At 41.9% G+C, this 25,621-nt stretch overlaps 1 protein-coding gene across 3 annotated transcripts in view; it reads left to right on the plus strand.

The window, feature by feature from the left end:
- Positions 1 to 2,214: 2,214 nt before the first annotated feature.
- LOC309703514 (uncharacterized protein) overlaps positions 2,215 to 25,621 on the plus strand; it is a 28,694-nt gene continuing 5,287 nt past the window's right edge. Inside the window, exons 1-10 of one of the 3 annotated variants that reach the window (XM_082528403.1) lie at positions 2,215 to 2,449; positions 4,454 to 4,532; positions 10,044 to 10,159; positions 15,508 to 15,648; positions 20,413 to 20,455; positions 20,640 to 20,816; positions 20,914 to 21,133; positions 21,504 to 21,644; positions 21,738 to 21,847; positions 22,197 to 22,290. In XM_082528403.1, the coding sequence (XP_082384529.1) occupies positions 2,427 to 2,449; positions 4,454 to 4,532; positions 10,044 to 10,159; positions 15,508 to 15,648; positions 20,413 to 20,455; positions 20,640 to 20,816; positions 20,914 to 21,133; positions 21,504 to 21,644; positions 21,738 to 21,847; positions 22,197 to 22,290 (1,144 nt within the window). In that variant the 5' untranslated portion in view covers positions 2,215 to 2,426. Of the gene's footprint in view, positions 2,450 to 4,015; positions 4,533 to 5,258; positions 5,368 to 9,089; positions 9,199 to 10,043; positions 10,160 to 15,507; positions 15,649 to 20,412; positions 20,456 to 20,639; positions 20,817 to 20,913; positions 21,134 to 21,503; positions 21,645 to 21,737; positions 21,848 to 22,196; positions 22,291 to 25,621 lie in introns of those variants that run through there. The other 2 variants (XM_082528404.1, XM_082528402.1) reach the window with 2 other exon arrangements.

Below are 25,621 nucleotides of genomic sequence, written 5' to 3' on the forward strand. Positions count from 1 at the left end.
AATGAAACAGCCAATCAGATCCATCAGAGTCCCACTGTGGTCCCACTGTGCACGCTCTGTCTTCTCCTAGCGGGGGTGCGTTTTAATTAGGTTCCTCATCCACTGTGTGCAGTTTGGCTTTTCATGGTAAATTTATACAAACAGGAATTACTTTGTCTCTTTATCCTGACACTATAGAAAGACTTTTGTTGTTAGACAGTCAAGCTGAAACGGCAAATTGTGTGTGTGTGTGTGTGTGTGTGTGTGTGTGTGTGTGTGTGTGTCTTTTACAAGCAGATTTTCTACGGTTAGTTAAGTGACTGCCCAACCGTGTTGCATTGTCACATTGTTTTTAACAACTGTGCATTGTTGACTGTTTCAGACTTTAACACGCCATGTATCTCAAGAAATGGGGAGATGAACAGCTTTTTTGTCTGCTGTTAATGGTGGGGGAAGAGGGATAAAGGCCAGCGAACTCTTTCCTTGACACCCACACGTTAGTTTGTGTATTTGACAATCTAAATTTAATTTTTTTTAGAGAAAATACGCGTTGACTTCTGATGCCATCTTTAAAACATAGATGTGCAATACATGTGCAATACATTATTTTAATGTTGTTTATCAAAAGCTGTGTGTGTTTTGGTTTTCAGTGTGAATATATACAAACAGGATTTACTTTTGTAAATGCAGCATGAAATTTCTTTAATGGTGCTTTTTTAGACACTCGACCTGAAACAGGAAATTGTGTGTGTTTTAACAACTGCGCTTTGGGGTGGGGAAGAGGCATAAAGGTTGATAAAAGCCAGCAAACTCTTTCCTCGGGGTTAAACCCGACACCTACGCACATTTTTGTTAGCTTGCGTGAATTCAAAGTTAAATTTCAAATTGTTTAGACAAAATATGCATTGAGTTTCGATGCCATCTTTAAACCATAGAGGTGCAATACATTATTTAATTTTGTTTATCAACTGCTGTGTGTATTTTGGCTTTCAGTGAGAATTTACACAAACAGGAATTACTTTGTCTTTTTATCCTAACACTATAGAAAGACTTTGTTCTTAGACAGGCGACCTGAAAGATAAATGTTTGTGGTAGAAGCAGCTTAGCTGGATTTGTTTTTAACTTTGTGAAACATAGTGTGACACTGGAAAATGTAGGCCAACTTGTGAAATGAGAGCGTGCACCGTGATCTTCAGAACTGTCAGCTTGATAAAACTGATTTTTTATGGATCTTAATGTTTAGAGACAATAGCGAAGGTACTGAGCTGTGTGTCTCTTTAAACTGTAAATGTTAAATTCTAAGGCTACAATATTATTTATCTCGCACTGAGTCTGCTTGGCATATGTATAAAGGCTCTGGACCTTTCCAAAATGACGTAGAGGCGGCTTTAGTGTGATTAATTTATTTAGTTATTTAAATAATTATAAATGACAGTGTGATGACCACAGTACTTTATGTGGGTCAAATGTGTTAAGGATAATGTTTCTCAATGTAAAATTGCAAAGAACTTTTGGATAGGATACAACATCGTGTAAACAGTTACCTCAGAACCTCCTCAGATCCTGTACTGTCAGATCTATGTGTGTAAGGTTAACATAAGCCAGCACTGATCAAAATCCCATCCCTCCTGTGGCAAATTCATATACAGAGCCAGTGGGCACACACTTTTACAATAATCGTGATTTTAAAAACTGTGTTAATGTGCGATAAAATAATTCTTGGTGTCAATCAATTAATGAGTTAGCGAGATAATAACAGGTTAACTTGCTGTTAGGATGCCTGGGTCGTGGACCCAGGGTTTTTGAGTTTATAATATTATTTATACTTTCTAGTTTGTGGTTTCTTTGAGTTCTGTCTTATGGCTTAGGTCTCTGTCTTCTTTAGTTGCTCTGTCTCCCCTATCACCTGCATCCCCTTGTCTAGTTCACATCTATGTGTATCTTTAGTTCCTATTTCCCCGTGTTCAGTCAGTGTTTGTGTCTGCCCTGTTCCCACGTCTCTGTTCCCTTTGTAGTGCCTGCTTATGAGCCTGTGTCTTTGTTCAGTCTGTGTTATGCGTTTCCTGTTTTACTTTGAAGGTCTGTGTCTTATCTCAGTGTGTTCAGTTTACGCTTCCTTTTGTCTCGTCAGTTCTGATTTGCCCCAGCTGTGTTTCCCTCCTGTTACCCATTCCCTGATTGCTCCCTCTGTGTATTTAAGCCCAGTGTTTCTCTGTGTCGCGATCTACTGTTTTCTTAGCTGTGTGTTCTGTTATTTCTCTAGTTTAAGTTTGTTTTGAGTTTTTTCAGTTATGTTATATTTGGAGTATTAAATTAAAGCCTTTTTTTGAGTTCACGTCTGTCTCCGGAGTCTGCACTTTGGGTCCAATTCTTGCCTGCACACAGCCACACCTAACACTTGCCCAGCCCTAATAATTAGACTTTGGTGACAAACTGATGTGAGCTCCATGTTTCCTTTGCTGGACTGTGGGTGAGTGACAGAACTGAATGTACTGAGTAACATGTAGTGTTTCAATATGTGTCAATTCCAGTTTTAGAGCTCTAAAGCTATCATGTTAGGAATATGTTAGGAATAGACAGTAACACTGAGCAGACTGAGCTCAAATCTTTATATTACTACTCGCTGCATTCTTGATATTCATGAATTCAGCAGGTTAATGATTGTCTGAAGCATTAATCTGATATTTCCATCTAAAGGGTTGGATTTGACTGTTTTATTTGATGTTCTTTATGATTTCTAGCACCAGTTCATCTGTAGGCCGTGCTCCATCCATTTAGTGAAATGAGTGAAATGATGTTTAACCCTTTAAAGCTGGTCGGAGCGGTCACTTCCGTTTTGCTTAACTATTTTTAAATCCCTGTAGAACTGGAACCGCATAAGCTAGCGCAATAATTTTTTTTTTGCATATGAAACCGGAGTAGTTGTACTTGTTAACCCATCAGCTTGTTCTAGGTCACGGTTTCCTTCCACATATAGCTTTGCATAAATTGCATGAAAAGCGCTTGCAGGAACAAAAACATAATATTCCAGAAACACGCTTTGCCGATCCGATCAGCTGTTCATAACACTTCCTACATTGAAATAGATGTCAGGGTGAGCTGTCGCATTTCCGCCATTACCTGCCCGAAACCGGAAGTGACGTCATTTTTGCAGAAAATGTAGTTTTTTACCTGTAGGCCTCATAAGCCTATACTGGTGTTTTTAAAAGTCATGTTTGACTTTATGCTTTTCTGAATAGTTTCTGGGATGCTTAGAACTCAAATTGCACTGCTTTAAATATTTTGATGCACATGCTGTTTTCTTTCCAAATTTGCATTATAGGATGGCTTTTCGTTTTTTCTACAATATATAAAAACTGGTGTATCTCAAAAATAAAACTATGAAGACACTCAACATAAATTTCCTGTTGTTGTAAACTATTTTTTGCAACTTTTTTGTATTTAAAGTTTTGAGAGATAAATCTCTTAAATTTCTCTAAGCAGAAATACATGTAAAAAACCCCCAAAAACGATTTCCTATTTTTTTTGTAGTTTTTTGCACTTTTTTGCAACTTATGTAGTTACTATGGACTTAATGCATACAAATTATTAAAATTTCGGCTATAACAGTTGTATTGACATATGGCAACTTGAAATGCTCCCGAAAATGGCTCTACATCATCTTTATAAAAATATAAAGTAAGCTCTGGCAGACTTGGTTCTATGGTAGGTCTTAAAGAGTTAAAGTGCTCCTTGTTATGTGAGTGTGCACATATCCTGAACCAGAAAGCCTAGGTTAACAGAGAAATGATAATCACTGTGATGATACTCATCATCCCCTACTGGGATTTGAGGTTTTGTCCTGTTTGTTGAACTTGCTGTGGAACCAGCTCCCAATTTGAGTTCAGGAGACAGACACCCTCTCTACTTTGACGATCAGCTTCAAACTTTCCTTTTTCATAAAGCTTATAGTTAGAGCTCGATCCAGCAACACGTTCTCACTCCCAACTCCTCAAATGTGTGACGCATGGTCAGGCTCCCTCTGCTTCACTTATCGACGCGCAGGGTACCCCTCTCGCGTCAAGAACTGATGTGCAGGGTCCTCTCATTGAATACTATAGAGCTCCCTAAACGTTGCTTATTGACGACAAGAGATTGCTGCGGAAGAGCCTGTTGTCCATATATTTATATATTTCCAAAATCACATTGTAGTGACGTATACAGAACACAATAAATTACATAATGTAAACAACTACCTGAGAACCAGCAGATACAGCAGAGAAATTAATTATAGGCTGTTACTTTTGTATCGTTTATTGCATTTATGGAGGGAGTGATGTATGCTGGGTAATGGCACAGCTAGCTACTGGGTGACTTTATTCACCCGCTTCGGCTGTTATCAGTCCATACAATGGACATTATTAGCACAAATCAGTCCCATAGATATGGACCATCTCCTGCTAGATTGTTCAGAAGGTTGTTCTCATCCATCCAGATGGAGGATCACTAACAGGAGCGTGGGAAGACTCCAGAATCCACTCTGGCTGGAATCGGTGGATATGCAGTGGGTACAGGTAAGACCATTTAAACGGACAGCATTTATAGAATGACTGTTAAAAGTCAGTAATGTTAATGTGGTTATGTTAGTAATACACCGAGTGCTAATATAACAGCTTTAAGATGCATTTGTAGATGTTATTACGTGTTTTACCGTCTTTATGGTGCTAGCTTAAAGTTACAGTGTAAACGTTAGCTTATATTGGAGTAAAGCTGTTACTGTTTAAACTCACCTGAAACCCTGGCTGATTGTGACCAGCCTGGCGGCTGGTGGTGGAGCTTGGCCTGGCCTGGGAGCTAGCCTCTCTGGAGCCCGGCCAGAGAAGTCCTACCAGTACCAGTTAGCTCTGGAGGTTTTCTTCTAGTGCTTCTTTACATGTGAGCTTCATTCTGTTACTTTGGGCTGATTTCACTCACACTCATTTTTTTACTTTGTACTCATTTTCACTGTGTGCACACTGCTGAGAAAAAGAAGCTCAGCTCATTTCTGCTGTTTCATGCGTCTGATTATGCACTCATTCTGAGAACATCTCCACCTCCTAAAAAACAAACTCTCCTAAATAGCACCTGTCCCAACCACAACAAGCAGAATCATCTGTGGGACAATAACCTTTTGACCTGTATGCTAAAACTCTTTTATGGTTTGACGAGACACACTGTGATCAGCTTGTTCACTCTGAGCCAGTCTGAGCAGTTAGACTACATTTTTGTAAACCAGCACATGAAGGTGTGGCCCTCTCACAGTCTTCACATGGAGTTCTTTCGTCTCTCAGGAAGCAGCTCACCTGTGTGTCCATGTTTAGTGTCCAGGTGGAGTGGAGCTTGTTGTTCATGTGTGTGTTTGAAGAAACCGTAAGTTTGCTTTGTTTCTTCCTTTAACAGTGTGTCTTTAGGAACTTTACTGTTCTGAAAGCAAAAGTATAGTTTGGATAGAAAGTAAGAAGTTATGGAAAATGGCATGGGATAATGAAGTAAAAGGGAGATATTTTTATAGAATACAAAAACTAAAACAAGCCACTGTTTTATGAATGGCCTGTTTTTGGTTTTTTTTTTTTTTTTTTAAGGATGGGGAAACATCTGACTGGTTTATGTAGGTGCAATGCTAAGGAAACGATTAAACATGTGCTTATTAGCTGCAGGAAGTATGTTGATCAAACGAGAATGATGAGGGTAGAAATGGGTAGAACTAGTCAATTCCAGTATGAAAAGGTGATTAATCAGTAAATTCATGATAAAGGGAAAGGAAAGATTTTTCATTTTTTGAAGAATACCAAACTTATCAAGGTGATCTGAGGAAATGGAAGTGATGCAGCAGTAAAACCCAGGAGATGGCAGTAGTGCAACATTGTTGGATGCAATGTGCCTTTAAAAATAAAAAGAATAAAAAGAGGAAAAACAACTGTACTGTTTGTTTCTGCTCTATGATGTTTGGACCAAATGTTCAGCTCATATTTCGAGACAAACATTGGACCACTGTTGTGCTTGAAGTCGCATGATTACAGAATTCAGCTGCTTGCTGCATACAATGCTACTACTGCACATTCATCTAATGTATAATACCCCCCCACCTTTTTTGCACAAGTCGAGGAGCGTGTCAGGTTACATTTCCCTGTGTTTTTACTTGTATAGCTATATATCTTGAACCTATTGATTCCACACAGGTTGACAGTTAGTAACTCTGCACTGAAACATGTGTTCCCGAGATAACCGGTTTAAATCAATCTGTATAAACCTTTAGAGCCATCAGATACTGATCATCACTGGTGGAACATTGCTCTTCCCTTTAAACTGTAAAAAAGAAAATAAAACCTGTTTTGAGGAAGTCGGCATTCAGGTTTTACTAAAGTGATGTGAAAAACAGCACGAGGTGAGGCAGCACCAGCTCAGTTCAGAGTTACTGCAAAAAAGCTGTTTAGAAAAAATAAAGGTTTTCACAGACCTCATTTTCAGCCTGTTTGAAATCCTGTGCTTGTTAAGTATATCTGCATATGGAGGCATGACATTATTTGGACTCTTCAGCATTCCCATGTGTTTGTCTTGATGTCATTTGCCTATTGTGCTTTTTGTTTCTTAATTACTGGATTTGAGTCTGAGTTTTCATCTAGTGTTTGAAGCTTTTGATCATTATTAGTCCCAGAGTATTAAACACTTTGAATTTTCTCATTTTTGAACTGTTTTCAGTCTGAATGAATTTCCACTTGATGCTTTTTTTAAGTTAGTGGTTCTAATCTTGTGTCAAATACATTTATATGGTGTCTCAGTTACACATTTAGATGTGTTAAGTGGCTGAACTGATAAATGGTAAAATTCTGTTTGTTGTAATGAAGTATACTTATTGATTCACGAAGTTAAGGTCAGAGTAACGTGTCTCAGCCTCAAACACACTTATAGCTCTGCCTCCATAATGAATGTGTGAGGTGTAAAGTGCTGAACATAGCCCCGATACTTGCGTTTAATCAGTTTCAAATTAAACACAAATTAACTGTTCAAAAGAAAAATAAGTCTGACAAATGGAAATGTTCAGCTGTGAAGATCAGAACGGCTATGGAACCGATCAGATGGTTGTGTCCAGAATATCAGGTCTGAGTCTGTCATGGTCAGCAGACATGAGGACCTGCGGAGCAGCAAGCAGCCTGATGCTGACTGTCCATGCACTCTTTTAACAAGAACGCAGATTTATTCATGAAAAAGAGAAGAATGGAAATGGGAGGAACTGAGTGGAATATAATGTTAATAACTTGGTTAATATGCAAGAAACACATAGTGTGACACTGAAACACGAGGAAGTGTTCAGTTAAACATTGCTCTGCTGACAGCTGATGGTTGGTTTTTTGTTTTTTTTTTTTTTTTTTTTTTTTTTTTGCCCCAGTTCCTCGTCTCGTCGTCAACACCTTCTGTGTGCTTCCTGTTTAATTCACTTTAGCTTCCATAATAAATCCCTGTACACTTTAAACCAGTCTGCAAGTCCTGCATTTGGATCCTCTCTCCATTTTTCACAAACCTGAATGTGAGAAAAACTAATGCTGACTTTAATGAACAGCTCAGGATCCACCTCTTTTCTTCTCTGATTGTGTTCATATAATAAATATAGGGATCATTATTTCACTGCCTTAAAGATTTTTGAAACATTTCTACACTCAACAGAAATATAAACGCAACACCTTTGTTACTGCTCCCATTCCCCATGGGATGGACGTAGAGACTTAAAATTCATTCCAGATACACAATATAACCATCCCTCCCAAACAGTGGTCACAAATCAGTCCAAATGTGTGGTAGTGGGCACATCTGCCATATTGAGATAATCCATCCCACCTCACAGGTGTGCCACATCAGGATGCTGATCTGACATCATGAGTAGTGCACAGGTGTACCTCAGACTGCCCACAACAAAAGGCCACCCTGGAATGTGCAGTTTTGTCTCACAGCAAAATGCCACAGATGCCACAAGCAATGAGGGAGCGCGCAATTGGCATGCTGACAGCAGGAATGTCAACCAGATCTGTCGCCCGTGCATTGAATGTTCATTTCTCAACCATAAGTCGTCTCCACAGGCGTTTCAGAGAATATGGCAGCACATCCAACCGGCCTCACAACCGCAGCCCTCGTGTAACCACACCAGCCCAGGACCTCCACATCCAGCAGGTTCACCTCCAAGATCGTCTGAGACCAGCCACCCAGACAGCTGGAACAATTGGTTTGCACAACCAAACAATTTCTGCACAAACTGTCAGAAACCGTCTCAGGGACGCTCAACTGCATGCCCGTCGTCCTCATCGGGGTCTTGACCTGACTCCAGCTCGTCGCCGTAACAGACTTGTGTGGGCAAATGCTCACATTCGATGGCGTCTGGCACGTTGGAGAGGTGTGCGCTTCACAGATGAATCATGGTTCACATTGTTCAGGGCAGATGGCAGCTGAGAATGTCCCAGTTCTTGCATGGCCAGCATACTCACCGGACATGTCACCCATTGAGCATGTTCGGGATGTGCTTGACCGGCGTATACGACAGCGTGTACCAGTTCCCACGAATATCCAACAACCTCGCACAGCCATTGAAGTGGAGTGGACCAACATTCCACAGGCCACAATTGACAATCTGATAGACTCCATGCGACGATGTGTTGCACTGCATGAGGCAAATGGTGGTCACACCAGATACTGACCGGTTCTGGGTCCCCAGACCCCCAATAGCGCAAAAAACTGCACATTCCAGGGTGGCCTTTTGTTGTGGGCAGTCTGAGGTACACCTGTGCACTACTCATGATGTCAGATCAGCATCCTGATGTGGCACACCTGTGAGGTGGGATGGATTATCTCAATATAGCAGATGTGCCCACTACCACACATTTGGACTGATTTGTGACCACTGTTTGGGAGGGATGGTTATATTGTGTATCTGGAATGAATTTTAGGTCTCTACGTCCATCCCATGGGGAATGGGAGCAGTAACAAAGGTGTTGCGTTTATATTTTTGTTCAGTGTATATATCTGTGTTCCAAAAGAAAATCAGTCTCTTTGCTCTTTTTTGTTTCTTTTGTTCATGGTAGATTTATTTCTCTAAATCTCCACAGCACCACATTCTGTTTGTAGAATGAAAGTCAGCAGAGAGGCTGGTCTTAGACGAGAATTCAAAAGACTTCCAAACAGAGGATGAACAGGGTTAAATGAGAGAACAGAAAGGTAAAGTTAGTCCTGTAGTCCAAGAATAAAACTCAGCATAACAGATTATTTTTAACATCACAGCATATCTGAGTGAATAAAAGTTGTAGTTGTTGCATTAATTAATTAATACATTAATCACAGTCAATCAAACCAAAATCATTATATTAAATTTGCAGCCTTCTGTTAATAACTGAGAACATGTAAAGATAATTAGATATCAGTTTCAGGCATGTCAACAGATGTAATGTGTTACAAATGAATAAAATTATTGATGAACTTAATGTTTTAAAAATCTTTTTTTAATATTACCGTTGATATAAAAAAGTACTAGTGTATTTCTATATAATACAATTATATGGAAAATCATGTCTCTGTACAAATTGTACACAGACATGATTTTCATCAAGTGCAGATGTCAGTCTCTCTTTTTCACTGTGTCCAAAGTATTTGAACTTAGCTGTCCCTCTGATACACATTTCTAACTGAGTCCCTCTTGTTCACTCCCAATAAAAATCTTAGCATGTTTCACTCTGTAACCTCCAGTTTTTGGTTGGAGGGGAGGCAGTTGGGGGAGCTGTAATTGCTAAACTTCTCCTGCAGTTTAAATTAAAGCTGCACAGTCAGAAAGCACCAGTGTGGCATCAACTGAAAATAGAAATAGAAATAATCAGCGTGTGTCAGTGAATGCATCGTGTGTGCTTCACGGCTCCATCTAGTGGACTGATAGTAGAAGCAGAGCAGCTGATGGCAGCTTCCTCTGCCTCACACTGCTGCCTGACTGCATTCAGCTGACACTGATGATGATGATGATGGAAAGGAGGGTTTCAGCTGATGTGCACATGAATGATTTGTTTCCTCTGCAGGTAGAAAGTGTGTGTGAGCTGAGCAGCATGGATCAGTGTGAGGACAGAGAGGAGGGAGCCCCTCCCTCTAAAAGCACTCTGTGTGGGGAACATGAGAGCCAGACCAAAGCTCAGAGGTGAGATGACCATCTCTAACTGTCCATGACTCTTCTCCATGTCACAGCTCAGCACTCACATCACTGCTCCATCATTATTCACAGGAACCAGCCTGGACTATGTCATGGAATTTTCTATTGGTATTTGTTACTGCATGCAGGAGAACGGACACACACATCAAAAGTCCCAGGCTCATAGTAATGAGCTTTCTAACCCATCACAGCACCCCTTTTATACCCCCCCCCCCCCCACACACACACACACACACACACACACACACACACACACACACACACACACACACAGAGCTCTCTGTATCTTTTAGTTACAACAGGTTTCTGTCCCACAGGCTGTTGCTGGGCAGAGACTCCCACTATCTGTACTCAGGAAGCTTCAGGCACTGGTCAACATTTAGCACATGCCATAGTGAAACATTGTTAAGCAAAACTAAGCAGTTTTTTTTTTCCACCAGATTATCCTGACATATACACATACTTCATCTAAGCATACAAAGGTTATACAAAAATCATACAGTGAAGTTTTATCCATCTAAATCTAAATTTGAGGGTTAACTAGAATTCCCCCATTACAACTAATTTAATTTAACTGCTGGATGTTGTTGGATGTCTGTGCTCATGTTTTCTTCCATCAGTCATGTTGTGCTGCATGTCGTAGGATGAGTATTATTATTTAAATCTAAAAGAGTGGAAACTTTTGAAGCTGAATTTTCACACATTTGATGACACTGTAACCCAAAGGACCTCACATAGATGTTCATGTGTGGCTTTTTTTAATTCACAATGTTTTGTCGCTTTTCACTGTGGTCTCTGCACTTCAGCACTTTGCAGTGCTCACGGCTCCTGCTCTGCAGCTGGCTCTCTGCGGCAGCAGCTCACCCCTCCTCTCTGGCAGCTACTTAAACCAAGTCTATTTCTGGCTGTTTCTGCATAGAGCTGAGTTTATCCCAGCAGTTAAAGTTTGTTGTAGTCAACCTAACCTCATGCAAACTCCACTGAAAGGCACCCGGCCAGCCAGTGGACTCAAACCCAGGACCTTTTCACAGTGAGGTGATGGTGCTAAACACGTCACCCATTCAGCACTGTGATATGAGCATAATTATAGAAAAATCTGAATACATTTAAAATCCATGAATGCAGGCAGGGAATAAATGAGCTTCCATTATGGTTGCTCCCCCTGCTGATAACAGAGGACATCCTTTTAGCCCTTTAAAATGCAGGGTTCGCTCGGTTTTTTAAATCCCTGTAGAACTGCTACAGAAATCTCGCAAATGTTCGGAGGCCACCAGCTCCAAGCCAACCGGGAGGTTGAGGCACAATGTGCCGGGAGTGTGGTGTTCCCACTGGCTGTAGTGGGCCTCGACCTCCCGTTAGCTTCGAGCTGGTGGGTAACAGACATCTTCGAAAATGTCTGAGCACTTTGACAAATATGTGATGTCTTGATAAACTGAGCAGATATTTGAAGTTTACACAGCTACATTCACGCCTGAAAATATCATAAAAGTTTATTTTGTGACCCAGAAAGAATAATATTAAAACTAAGTGGCTGCCACCATTGTTGGCAAACCAATGGCTGCGCCGTGCTATGAATTCTGGATAGGTTGGGTCACAAAGGATACAGCAACTCGGCCTTCAAATGCGACCTGTGATGAATGCAGTCTTTTTTGCAAGATCTCGCAAAAGTTCAACTTAATTTTTTTTCCTCCCATGTCCCTTGCGGGGCCCCGCAAACTGGAAGCAAGTAAGCTAGAGCTAGAGCAACGGGGGTTTTTTTTCCATACATTTTATGCCATCAGCCTGTCCTAGGTTTGTTTTTGTTTCGTTTTTGTTTTTTTTACCTTCAGGGCCTTATAAGCCTTGATTGGTGTTTTTAAAAATCATGTCTGACTTTATGCTTTTCTGTATCATTTGTGGAATGCTTAGAACTCAAATTGCACTGCTGGAAATAGTTAATTTTGACGCACATGCTGGGTTTTTTTTGGCAAATTAGCACTATAATATTTATTTTCATTTTTCCTGTATAAAATAAATATATATATATATATATATATATATATATATATATATATATATATATATATATATATATATATATATATATATATATATATATATATATATATATATATATATATATATATATATATATATATATATATATATATATATATATATATAGAAAAAAATAAAAAACATTAAAATTTGTGCTATAACAGTTGTATTCATTTATAGCAACTTGAAATGTTCCCAAAAATGGCACTACAGCATGTAAAATTATAAAGATAAGCTTTTCGGAGTCTTCTCTCACCCCCGTTCTCTGCGGCCTGCTGGAGCAGGGGGGCTAGGACTAGGAGGAGGAGTTGGCCGTCCGACTGCGGTCTGGAGTGTGGAGCCTTCCTGCTGCTGCGGAGTCGGGGCGGTCTGCCTCCCCCCACCGCAGGGAAAAGGGAAACACCACCTGGGTCTGGGTGCAGTTTCCCCCCTCCAGGGGCGGGGGCACCTAGACCCGGTTTGTAGAGTACGCTTGGGGAGTGTGATCGTGTGTACAGCGTCTCTTTATGTCTGTCTCCACGTTGGTTGAGTGTGGAGTAAGTGCATATGAGAGCATGAGGGTGGGAATGGATGTTTGTATCTGTGTGTGCCTGTATGTCTGTGTCTATATGTCAGGTTGGGTATCAGACGCCACTTCTCTGGGGACATCTCAGGCCCTCCAAGGTTTGGAGGCCTATCTCCCCCTACCACCACTTCCCCTGCCAGTGGCGGACCCCCTCAGACATCGGTGCGTTGGTGGTTCTTTGTGTCCGGGGATGGGCGTCCAGGTACACACCGGCTCACTCCTTGGCGGCCGCTTATCGGGGCCTGGAGCCTGGGGCTCGCTCGGGCCACTTCGGAGGTGGGGTGCCCCCGGCCTCTCGGCCTGGGGCTCGGTCACTCAGGCACAGCTGGCTGCCGGCGGAGCTCACGGGCGCGTCACTGCAACTCCACCTCGCTTCTGCTCCGCGGCTGCTGAGTGAGCCCTCATCTGGGACTCTCCTCAGCTCTTTCTGGGACAGTGGCGCAGCTGCCCCTCTGTTGGTCTTCCTTGGTCTCTTGTGTTCTGAGGGCCTCTGGATGTCTGGAGTTTTGATCTCCTCCATACCTGCTTCATGCCCTGGAGGACGGGGCTGTGCCCCCCCCCCCCCCCCCCCCCACACCCTCTAGCAGATTATTACATGAAGGAACCTTTTAAAAAAACAAAAAACAAACGCGTCCATGCTCACAGGTGTACACACGGGTGATCACACCCACAAACTACACCCTTTTTGGCTCCTACCTCAAAGCACACTGTGTTCTGTTGATCTTATGTGCTGCACAATAATGTTTAATATTTAGTATTTACTGTCATATTCCCATATATCATTGTGATGTTGTTTATTCTATTACTCTTGTTCTCTTCTGCTTGCTTTCTTTTTTCTTTCTCAGCAGGTGATCCAGGTGATTGATATATGCATTTTTTTCTCTGCCCGTTCTGTTGGTTTTTGTCTTTTGCCCTTCTCCCCCGTCCCTCTTCTCAGCTGTTTCTTTCTCCCCTTCTTTCCCCCAGTCAAGTCTGTCCCGTATTCAGTAAGTGAAAATAAAATAAACGATAAAAGGTGAATCAAATGGACCATTATGGCATGGCTGGGATGGTCAGTTTGGTAAAGTAAATCCGTTGGGCATCTTTCTTTGCCTTTAGACAACAATTCTGATGGCAAAAGAGCCAAACGGGACAGGCAAAAAAAAAAAAGATAAGCTTAGCAGACTTGGTTCTGTGGTAGGTCTTAAAGGGTTAAAAAACAAAGAAAGTGCTGTTATCAGTCCAAGCCAACCGACGAGCTACTAGAGATGCTTATTATTGATGTTCATCATAGCACAGAAAACCCAGATTAATCTGAAGTTAGCTGAATAAGAACAAATCTAGACCTCAGGGTTCAGGCCTTGAGATAAGTGTTAACTCAGGAGATAAGTGATAACTCTTACAATCTTTGTTAGAAGAAACCAGATGTGATGATGTGTGACCGCGAAACCTTTTGCTCATTGGCTAATGATTTATTGATCAATCATTAGCCAATGACGACACAAAAAATACCCCAGCTAATCATCTTTTTACTAAAGAGAGTTTTTATTCACTTTGACAAAATGAGTGACTCAGACCATCAGCTCAGCAACAAAGTGTTTCCTGTAAACTTGTAAAGGACCAGAAGTCTTTGTACAACCACAGCTGTCACCACCTGATGGATAGAATGACAGTTTTAGACAGGTGCTTCCATGTGTGTAAAATAAAAGCTAAAGCTGCTCAGACCTTGCTGTCACATTTCCCAAAGTAGTAAAATTAGCAATTTGTGTTCCACTTCATATGCAGCATATTTCTCTCTGTAAAGGTGGACACACCTGAACAATTTAATGCTTCAAATATGTCCTGCCGTGAACTGCGTCCACACTCACAGCTAAAGCACAAACTGCTGCACACTGGAGCATTTCTAAGGACAGCATGGAAAGAATGATCAGGTCTGAGTGTTTCTACGCTGAGACGTTTGACTGTGGATCCACTTCATGTGAACATCAGTGCAGGTGAACTTTTCTGTAAACTTACAGAAACAAAGTTCTCCAATTCAGCAAAGAAGAATTTGACCTGCAGACTGTGAATGACTTTCAGAGTCAAATACTGTGAGCTCTGACAGGTGATTTGTGCTGATTACAGCTGTCAGCTGATGCTTTAGTTTCACTCATATTTAAATGACTTCAGTTCAAACTGAGGGGACAAAACAGTCCAAATGTGGATTAAACATGTGATTCATGCATATCCAGGAATAAAGCCACAGCCTGCAGGAGCTCATCATCATTATTAAGATTTAGTTCAGTGTATCAGAGAAAACTGAAACATGGAGGTGTGTTCATGACAGCGTCTAATTCGTGATGTCAAAGAAACTTTAGATTATTCAGCAAAGCTGATGTGGAGCTGAGATCTGATTCAACATGAATGTTACATGCACGAAGTTCACATGTTAAACTATGACAGTCACATATATAATGTGTGAACATCATGTTATCCTAAAGTGTCTGAGTGGCCATAAAAGAGCTTTAATATGGTTTCATACGGAGGTCAGAGATGGCAGTGAACTGCGTACATAACACTCAGAGCTGTGCCTAATATTCTGTCCATTTCTTGTTTTTGTGTTTTGTTGTTGGAAAGTCTTACATTTCAGCAGGTTAGCTCAGTTATCTCTGCTATGAATCATGTGACCTGGTTTCTAGATTACATGACAGGTCAGAGGTCAGCGACTAACTCAGTTACTTCTGTTAATGTGAACTGTTTGTGGTTTACCTCTCAGACTGACTGAAGTCCTCAAGCAGATGATGATGGAGGAAGAGGAGGACAGAGTAGAGTCTGCAAGATCCAGCTGTCCATGTGTGACCAGTGACCAGTCCAAAGGTCAACCTCCAGACTTCAGTGATGAGCCTGGACCAACAAGGTCAGAGAATTGTAATGAGCTCCCTTAGATGTTTATGATTTCTTGGACAAAAATGGCCTGAATTTTTTTACAAAGAAAACAATGAAAAAACAAAGATAAAATATTAGACTTGGTCATTTTCCTTTCAGGACAGTGATGCTGTCCTGAAAAGGAAATTTGTCTTTATCCTGTCTTCCTTCTCTCATCCCAACCGGTCGCAGCAGATGGCCCCGCCCCTCCCTGATCCTGACGGAGGTTTCTTCCTGTTAAAAGGGAGTTTTTCCTTCCCACTGTCGCCAAAGTGCTTGCTCATAGGGGGTCATATGATTGTTGGGTTTTTCTCTGTATCTATTATTGTACGATCTACAGTACAATATAAAGCGCCTTGAGGCGACTGTTGTTGTGACTTGGTGCTATATAAATGAAATTGAATTGAAATTGATGCTCATATCTGTGGGGAAATCTGTACTGTTGCAGTTACAAAAATGTTTATAGTTTCTGCACAAAGAGGTCACAGCAGTTACTGTCAGCAAAGTTTCACACGCTTAACATTTTTTTTATTTTGGATGGGGAATACTGCAATTAATGATCAAGTCAAATATCCATCCATCCATCCATTCGCCTCCGCTTATCCTTTTCAGGGTCGCGGGGGGCGCTGGAGCCTATCCCAGCTGTCATAGGGCGAGAGGCAGGGTACACCCTGGACAGGTCGCCAGTCTGTCGCAGGGCTCAAGTCAAATATTTTAGACTTAATTTTCTGTTTTGTTTTGATATACTTCCTGAATATGAATAAGTATATTATTGACCATCTATCAGTGTTAGCTGTTTACTTTTGTTTTTTTTTTTACTGTGATGATTTTGAGTCCACCAGATCCCATTCAGTCTGATTCTGTAGGAAATAAGCCTGAATCAATAAGTGATTTTTTTTTAAAGCAGTGAGATATGATAGTGGGGAGCTGATACAGTCAGTCCCGCATCCACTTTTTTTCTCGCACTTTTTATTAAGGCTTGTTAATAAACAACAAATAACAGGTTAGGTGAAACAAGAAAGCAACTATGTTGTTATAACCACTTAATACATGATAGTTTTTGTGTAATAACCAGGAAACAGAGCTGCAAAATTTAAAACTGGGTTCTTCTATTCAACAACAAATGAATAACCATGTTAATAACATTTTAAAACAAACTTAATTAGTGATGCATTTAAAAGAATATTACATATGAATACATTAGAATCACATATGAGTGTTGAGGACCATTTTTCACAGCATAGTTTATATCTAGATAATATTACATGATATGGTAAAAATCGGGTAGGAAAGAAAGTGGTTATGGAAGACATATTTAAAATATCGAGACAAATCTGAAAGAGAATAACAATTAGAGCACAAGATTCCACAATAAAACACAGTTCTGGGGGACAACCAGGAGGTTGGCAGCATGGGCAAAATAGGCCAACCCTGGGACCGACGGTGGCAACGGAGCACGCCTGACCCTCCAGTTGACACAGGGAAGTGCTAGCTAGGCTCTCCACTCCTCATCCTCCGACTATAAGCCTGCCAGAAAGGTGATGGGTGACGAACAAGTAGGCTGAAGTGCCAACACCACTCTGTATTTCTGGCCACAGCAACAGCTGAGCTGCACCAATGACTGTAGTCCGTCCACTAGAAAGAAGTATCTGCAGCTGGTGGGTGATTGCCTCCCAATACACCACTCACAGCACAGTATGTCCACAGTGTAGATCATGTCCTCCCTGAGCTTGACAGAGGTGGTTGAGAGCTATCATCTTCAGTACGGTCAAGGCTGGATGGCTGGTGCGTGGAGTGGAACCAAGCATAGACAAAAATCAGGTATGAGAAAAAATTGTAATTTAAACCAAAAGAGAGCAGCTTTTTTTTTTTTTAGGTCTGAAAAGAACAGAGAAATGAAAAGAAAAGAGGGAACTAAACTATAACAATACTGGGAAAAACTAAACACAGAGAATACAGAACATCAAACCTAGTCATGGGAACCATTTGAACATTATAACCCGAATCTTGGCAAATGTTGAACAGAGACAAGACAATGAACAGAAGAAACTGACACAATAAATCCACATGAGGGTAATTAGGGACACAGCTAACATGAACAGACAAAATCACGCAACTTCATATAGGAGCAAGGAAGAAGGAGGCCTCAAGGAAACTGGATGGACTGGGGAGACACGGAAAACAGTTATGGGAGTTCAGACCAAGGAGACAAAGGAAAGGGGAAAACGGCTGAGAGAGAGAGACATGAAAGTACAATAAAATACAGATACTGCGCAGGACCCTCGAGCTCCCAGGCCTCTGGTAGAGGACCCGAGCTTGAAGGATAAACCGCCCGCAGAGGCGTGCTGGGTGTTTTTATATATATATATATATATATATATATATATATATAAAAATAATTTGCATTTTTCGGCTCTGTTTCCTTCTTATTACCGTATTTTCACGACCATAAGACGCACTGTACTAAAAGGCGCAGTCTCAGTTATGTGTGCCATTACTGTATTTAACACACACATAAGGCGCACCTGATTAAGTATGCGTGTTTAAAAATAAAGCGGGAGCAAAACTGAGTTTGGTACTCACATTTTTATTACCGGTAATTGTCATCAATCAAACCCATGGAAGTCCTCATCCTCTGTTTGAATTGAACAGCTGCGCTAAATCTCCATCAAACATGCCAGGTTCACTTTCTTCACTGTCAGAGTCACTTTCCGTGCCGTGCGGCTCCTCGGAAATGATGGCGGCTTTTGCGAAAGCTCGAACAACAGTGCCAGCAGACATGTTAGCCCAAGCATCTACAATCCATTTGCAAATTGTGGCGTACCGGTAACTTGCCCGGCGCTGCCTTCCACTCTTGGTGAAACTGTGGTCTCCATCGGTCATCCATCGCTCCCAGGCCGCTCGCAGCCTTACTTTGAACGGACGGTTCACACCGATGTCCAGCGGCTGGAGTTCCTTTGTCAGGCCTCCCGGAATGACAGCAAGCTCACAGTTCATTCGTTTCACTTGTTTTTTCACATCGGCTGTGAGATGGGCACGCATAGAGTCACAGATTAACAGCGATGGTGATGCGTGGAAAAAACAAACACCTGGTCTCCTTACATGCACCTCCCTCAGCCACGCTTTCATCATTTCCTCATCCATCCAGCCCTTTTCATTTGCCTTAATGATGATTCCTGCTGGAAACTTCTCTTTAGGCAAAGTCTTTCGCTTAAAAATCACCATAGGCGGCAGTTTCTGTCCATTAGCATGGCAGCCAAGCACAACAGTAAAAGAAGACTTTTCATACCCCGTTGTCCGTATCGCTACTGTGCTGGTCCCCTTCTTCTCCACAGTGTGACTCACTGGGATGTCGAAAGTGAGCGGGACCTCGTCCATGTTTGTGATGTGGCTGGGCTGGATGTGTTTGTCGAACCATCGATTCGTTAATCTTAAATTCTCTCGCCGCTGCTCGATTTCCATGTTCCTCCGCGTAGCTGATGGCCTTCAGTTTAAACTGTGCTTCATAAGCGTGTCTCTTTGCCATTTTCAGGGTTGTTAAAACAACGATGTTCCGCATAATGCACCTACCTTTCCTTTTATACAGGTATGTGCGATTGTCCCGGTATATACGATCAACGCCCACACTTCACCCTTTAGCATTCTCATGGTGTTCTCTACTACGTCCTCCTTACAACACACAGGGCGCACTGCACTATAGGGCGCGCCGCACTTTTTAAAGAAAATCTAAGGCTTTTATGTGCGCCTTATAGACCCGAAAATACGGTACACAAAAAACTACTACAGGTAATTGAGTGGTAATTGCTTAGAAATTACCACATAATTATGTTGTTTCTCATTGGAACCCTACTATTACCACTCTATTACCAAGCTGTAGAAAAAACCCCAAAACAAAACAAAGGCTCTGGTGTTTCATCTCTCAGACTACTTAGCTCAGAGCTGATTTAACAGGTTATCCCCGAACTTTACATTTAATATCATTGTTTTCTTGCTAACATGTGAATACTGAAGTTTGGAGGGTGTTTTTAGAAGTCCCCCACCGAAAGAAAAACCCCTGATGGATGGCAGACATTACCATGAACTGGCTGTGAATCAGACAGGATAGGACCCAGATGCAGACTTGCAGATAGGGCTTAAACTCAAAACACAGCTTTATTACTGAGATGGCAGAAATACAAAACTAACCTAAACTAAACACAGCCATGAGGGAGATCAGGGTGCTGGACACAGGAAACGGAGTGCTTAAATACACAAGGAATGACAAGGAACAGAAAACAAATGGGGAAACAAAGCTAAGGCAAATTATACATAGCGAGACAGAAGAAGCAAAACTAAACACCCTGAACATGTGACACAAGACTCAAAAGGAAAAGATGTAATGCAAGACTGGCACATTTTGAAACCGAAGAGGGAAACAAGACACAAGGATGCACACAAATACACAGAGAAGGACACAGAGGACAGAGACACAAAGGGAACCCAAAGGTCAAGAAATTAAACTGATTACAAGTTAACTCAGAGACATAATAAAAATGAACTTACAACTAACCAGTTAAACTTAATATATAACAGACGACAAAACACAGAATGTCAAAATGCTGGGTCAACTGACCCAGAACCATGGCTTCTTCCCTGTCTGTTCCCGAAGAAGAGAAATTATGTGATATATAGTGAATAATCTAAAAAATGGATATCATTTGATAAACTGATGCTGAGTCAGTCCTCCAGCTACAAATATCTTTCAATGTGTTTATAGATTAAACATGGCGATGTGCACAGATGACATAGATTGTAACAAGGTGAGTCACCATATAATTCTCATCTCATATCTGTTAACTGAGCTCTTGTCCTTAGCTTTTTGCAGTTAATATTAAATTATAGCTAATTACTGTCTATTTGTAACTGACTGCATTACAAAAAAAATTAAAATAAAGTTTGTTACAGTGATCTCAAGACTTTCCTTTAAATTATATATTCTTTCAGATTTACCCGGTGACTGAATATTCCATATCAAATCGCATCGCACTGCTGATCAATATTAGACATTTTTATGATCTGAAATCAAACCGACACGGTGCTGAGTATGACGCACAAGCCGTGCTCAACCTGCTCTATAATCTGGGCTATGCAGTGGTATATTACCAAGACCTGACTGCACAGGTAAATTCTACAGACAGAAAGCATTATTTCACTTCCACTTAGCTGCTGTTCAAACTGAGTAAAATATCAAATTTATGTTCAACTTTTCTGTTTACAGGAGATTGATGAGGCTCTAATTCGTTTCTCCAAGCATCGAAAGCTCTTTAACACAGACAGTGTGTTTGTGGTTCTCATGTCTCATGGTGACTTGGGAACTATCCGTGGCTCTGACCTGAAGAACTTTGAAATTGATAAAATTTATGAGCGCTTAAACACAAAGAACTGTCCTGCACTAATGAACAAGCCAAAGGTCATAATCATTCAGGCCTGTAGAGGAGGTGATTATCAACTAGCCTGACATGCACCAAAAAGATGCTGAACATTACTGTTACACATGTTTTTATTATTATTATTACCAGTTATATTTGTAGTAGTGATGTTATGAAATATTTTGTTTAGTTTGTCTCATTTAGGTCAGTGTCTCTTTTTAAAGAAACAAGAAAACCATGAACAAAATTAATTACAGGCAAAGAAAATCCAAAACTTTTGAAATCTTTAAAATAATTTGGAGAATGTAATAAAACTAATGGTTTACTAGATGTAATGATGTTAAATACACATGATGCAGTTTTTCTCGCTTTTAGTATGACAACAGAGCACCTGAAGATGATCAGGAATAGTTGTTTGCACACATCTTTCTTGTTTCAGAGAATGAAGGAGTAGTTACAGTAGATGCAAGCAGACAATCCATGGGGACAGAAAACACTGGCCCTCCACCAAAAAACATTGCCAAAGTTGGAAAAGTACACATAGAAAAGGATTTCATTGGTTTTCATTCGAGCACACCTCGTAAGTTATCCTGCTTCTTGTAACTATTATAATAATAGTGTATAATAACAAACACAATTAAATGCAGCAAATTATGTTTCTGTTTCTTTGTAGACACCTATTCATATAGAAACCCAGAATATGGTTCTAATTTCTTCCATTACATTTGTGATGTGATCCTCACGGGGTGCTGTCAAGATGATATTGAAGAACTATTCAAAAAAGTAAGTTTGCCAGTATTTTATCTGGTCATTAACCTGAATTTATTCCTAATTCTTTCTCTGCATGTTTAAGTTTTTCTAAATATTTTTGCATTTTCTTTCTGGCTACTATTACTAGTCCATTTCATACCACGTTGATCTCCCATGCTCGTAGCTGGCAATGGGGCTAGAAATCTGTAATGCCCTTCATTTGTTGTGACCTGAAACAAGGCAAAATAAGAGATGATCCTCCTGTCTCTAAACATGATGGAAATAATGTCTCCATCTCTCTCTCTCTATGACTGCAATATATATTTTCTGTAATATGAGCAGCTGTGTCAGACATCACTGTAACTTTATTTTAATCTCAAAGGTCATGCAACAATTTGAAGATTTCCCCTCTGAACAGAAGCAGATGCCAACCAAAGAGAGAGACACACTGACAAAACACTTCTACCTATTTCCAGGTAAGTACCACTGTTTGGTCTGTGCTTCGACAGGCCCGCAAATTCAGACTTATTCTGTGAAGAAAGCAAGTCAAAAACCGGTTTTTACATGCTAGCAAGGGGAGGATCTCAGAGTAGCATCTCTGCCCTCGGTCTCAGACCACTCCAAAAAACCAGCTTCCGCTGCAACCATTTAGTCTGTGACACAGTTTACACAAACACTCACTGCAACACCCCCCCCCCAACATGGTCCATGGGGGGGGGGGGCACTGAGTGTGTGTGTGTGTGTGTGTATGTGTGTCTCTGTAAGTCTGTATATATGTGCAGGTGAGTGAGTGTGTGTGGATATGGGTGCATTTGTGTGACTTCCTGCTCACAAAAAGGTAATCTCCCCTGGTTTAACCCCCCAAATGCTCTACCCACACAAAAACATAGTTGAGACCATGAATGTTTTCAATTCATTGGTTAACCCCTGTCCTGAAATGCCACTGGCATGCTCTCCTGCTCTCTGTGAAATTTTTTTAACTCATTTTATTCGTAAAGTTTTACAGCTTAAGTTCTCGCTCCCCTCAGTGTCAAGTTTTATTCCCACCCCTGGTTGTTCATCATCATTTCAACAGTTTGAGCCGGTGTCACTCCATACTCTCAAGCAACTTATTGACCAATCAAAGAACACCTCTCCTGCTTATGATATCCTTCCATCTCGTTTAGTTAAGGACTGCTTCAGTGTAATTGGACCCAGCATCCTATCTCTAATGAATATATCTCTACTTGCAGGCTCTGTTCCTTTAGCCTTCAAATGCGCTGTTGTCCAGCCCGTTCTTAAAAAAAGGAACCTTGATCATAACGATCTTGGGAACTATAGGCCGATCTCTAACCTTCCATTCCTGTCCAAAACACTGGAGAGGATCGTTCTTTCACAACTCCAGCCATATTTGGATGCGAATGCCATTTATGATAAATTTCAGTCCACTTACAAACCCTGTTAAAGTACTGAAACGGCCTTGCTCAGAGTCCTCAATGATCTCCTTCTGATTGCTGACTCCGGACGCTCTTCAATCGTGGTCCTATTAGATCTATCCTCGGCCTTTGATATGGTAGATCATAACATCGTATTAGCGAGGCTTGAACACACAGTTGGCATTGGAGGTGCCGCCCTAGATTGGTTTAAGTCATACCTCTCTAATTGGTCCTTCTCGATCAATTTTGGCCCTTATTTCTCCTCTGCTGCACCTGTCTCCTGCAGCGTGCCTCAAGGATCTGTCCTTGGCCCCCTGCTCTTCTCACTGTATATGCTCCCCTTAGGCGCAATCTTTGAGAAGTATAACATCACACATCATTGTTATGTCGACGACATACAGATGTAGGTAACTCTCTTAATCTAAACGACAGGAAAACGGAAATTACCGTCTTTGACAGTAGAGTCCCCCGTAGCCAACTTCGTGAATTCCCTCGGTTCCTTTAACAGTTTCCTCACTGACACTGTTAGTGACCTGGGTGTATTTTTGGATAGCTCTTTTAAGTTCGATAAACAAGTGTCCTCTGTTATTAAATCTTGTTTCCATCAATTGCATCTTATTAGCAAGGCCAGACATAATGTTCCACATAGGGACCTTGGAAAGCTTATCCACGCCTTTGTGACATCTAGGTTGGATTATTGCAAGTCACTGTACTTCGGTCTAACTCTATTCTCCTCCATAGACTCCAAATTGTTCAGAACGCAGCTGCTCGTCTCCTTACTGGTAGTGGGCGGCGTGTCTCTATTACCCCTGTTCTTGCTGATCTGCATTGGCTTCCCGTGAAGTACCGCATTCAATTCAAAATCCTGCTGCTTACCATTCCGAATTATTAACAATATAGCGCCAAGCTACCTCATTGAGCTACTTAGATCATACACCCCTACTAGAGCATTAAGATCATCTTCCCAGTCACTCTTGGTACTGCCGAGATCTTCGCTGAAGAATAGAGGTGACCACGCGTTTGCCTTGGCTGCACCCGATTTATGGAATAACCTCCCCATCGCTATACGCGAGTCTGATTCCATCCATTCCTTCAGATCGCGGTTAAAAACCCACTTATTTAGCCTCACCTTTTCTACCAGTTAACGATTGCTTGATAGTTAGCTTAACACTTATTCTTATCTTTGGCTTTTAATTCATTTTAAAAAAAATTTGACTTGACAGGGCCTTGGAGTAGGGGTATGTCACCAGGGTGCAGAGGAGGCTACCCCCCCCCCCCCCCCCCCCCCCCTCTGTCCCCTTCTGGCTGCCTCTGCCTCAATTTTATCCCACAACTTAGACATTCACATTACTCACACCCTCATTACACATACATATAGGATCTTGGGGGTGGGCACGATACACGGAGTCCAAGTTACCATCAAGGTGTACACCTCACCCCTGGCATCGTTGCCCACCTCTCAATTTTAAATACACGTAGACATTGAGGGCTAGCAGGAGGGACTATGCGCTTACCTGCTGCTCTCTGGCAGGTAGTTCCATGCCCTCCTGGGTTTTAATTGCACCTTAGAACACACATACATCAACACTACAATGAGCGGGTGGAGGGAGGTTTGGAGTCTTCTCTCACCCCCGTTCTCTGCGGCCTGCTGGAGCGGGGGGGCTAGGAGGAGTTGGCCGTCCGACTGCGGTCTGGGGTGTGGGGCCTCCCTGCTGCTGCGGAGTCGGGGCGGTCTGCCTCTCCCCACCGCAGGGAAAAGGGTAACACCACCTGGGTCTGGGTGCAGTTCCCCCCTCCAGGGGCAGGGGTACCTAGACCCGGTTGGTAGAGTACGCTTGGGGAGTGTGATTGTGTGTACAGCGTCTCTTTATGTCTGTCTCCACGTCAGTTGAGTGTGGTGTAAGTGCATATGAGAGCATGAGGGTGGGAATGGATGTTTGTGTCTGTGTGTGCCTGTATGTCTGTGTCTATATGTCAGGTTGGGTATCAGACGCCACCTCTCTGGGGACATCTCAGGCCTCCAAACCTTGGAGGGCCTATCTCCACCCACCACCACTTCCCCTGCCGGTGGCGGACTCCCTCAGGTGTCGGTGCGTTGGTGGTTCTTTGTGTCTGGGGGTGGGCGTCCAGGTACACACCGGCTCACTCCTTGGCGGCCGCTTATTGGGGCTCGCTCGGGCCATTTCGGAGGTGGGGTGCCCCCGGCCTCTCGGCCTGGGGCTCGGTCACTCAGGCACAGCTGGCTGCCGGCGGAGCTCACGGGCAGGTCACTGCAGCTCCCCCTGGCTTCTGCTCCGCGGCTGCTGAATGAGCCCTCATCTGGGACTCTCCTCAGCTCTTACTAGAACAGTGGCGCGGCTGCCCCTCTGTGGGTCTTCCTTGGTCTCTTGTG

Source organism: Aulonocara stuartgranti, assembly GCF_965226115.1.
Source record: "Aulonocara stuartgranti genome assembly, chromosome: 3".
Classification (NCBI taxonomy): Eukaryota; Metazoa; Chordata; class Actinopteri; order Cichliformes; family Cichlidae; genus Aulonocara; species Aulonocara stuartgranti.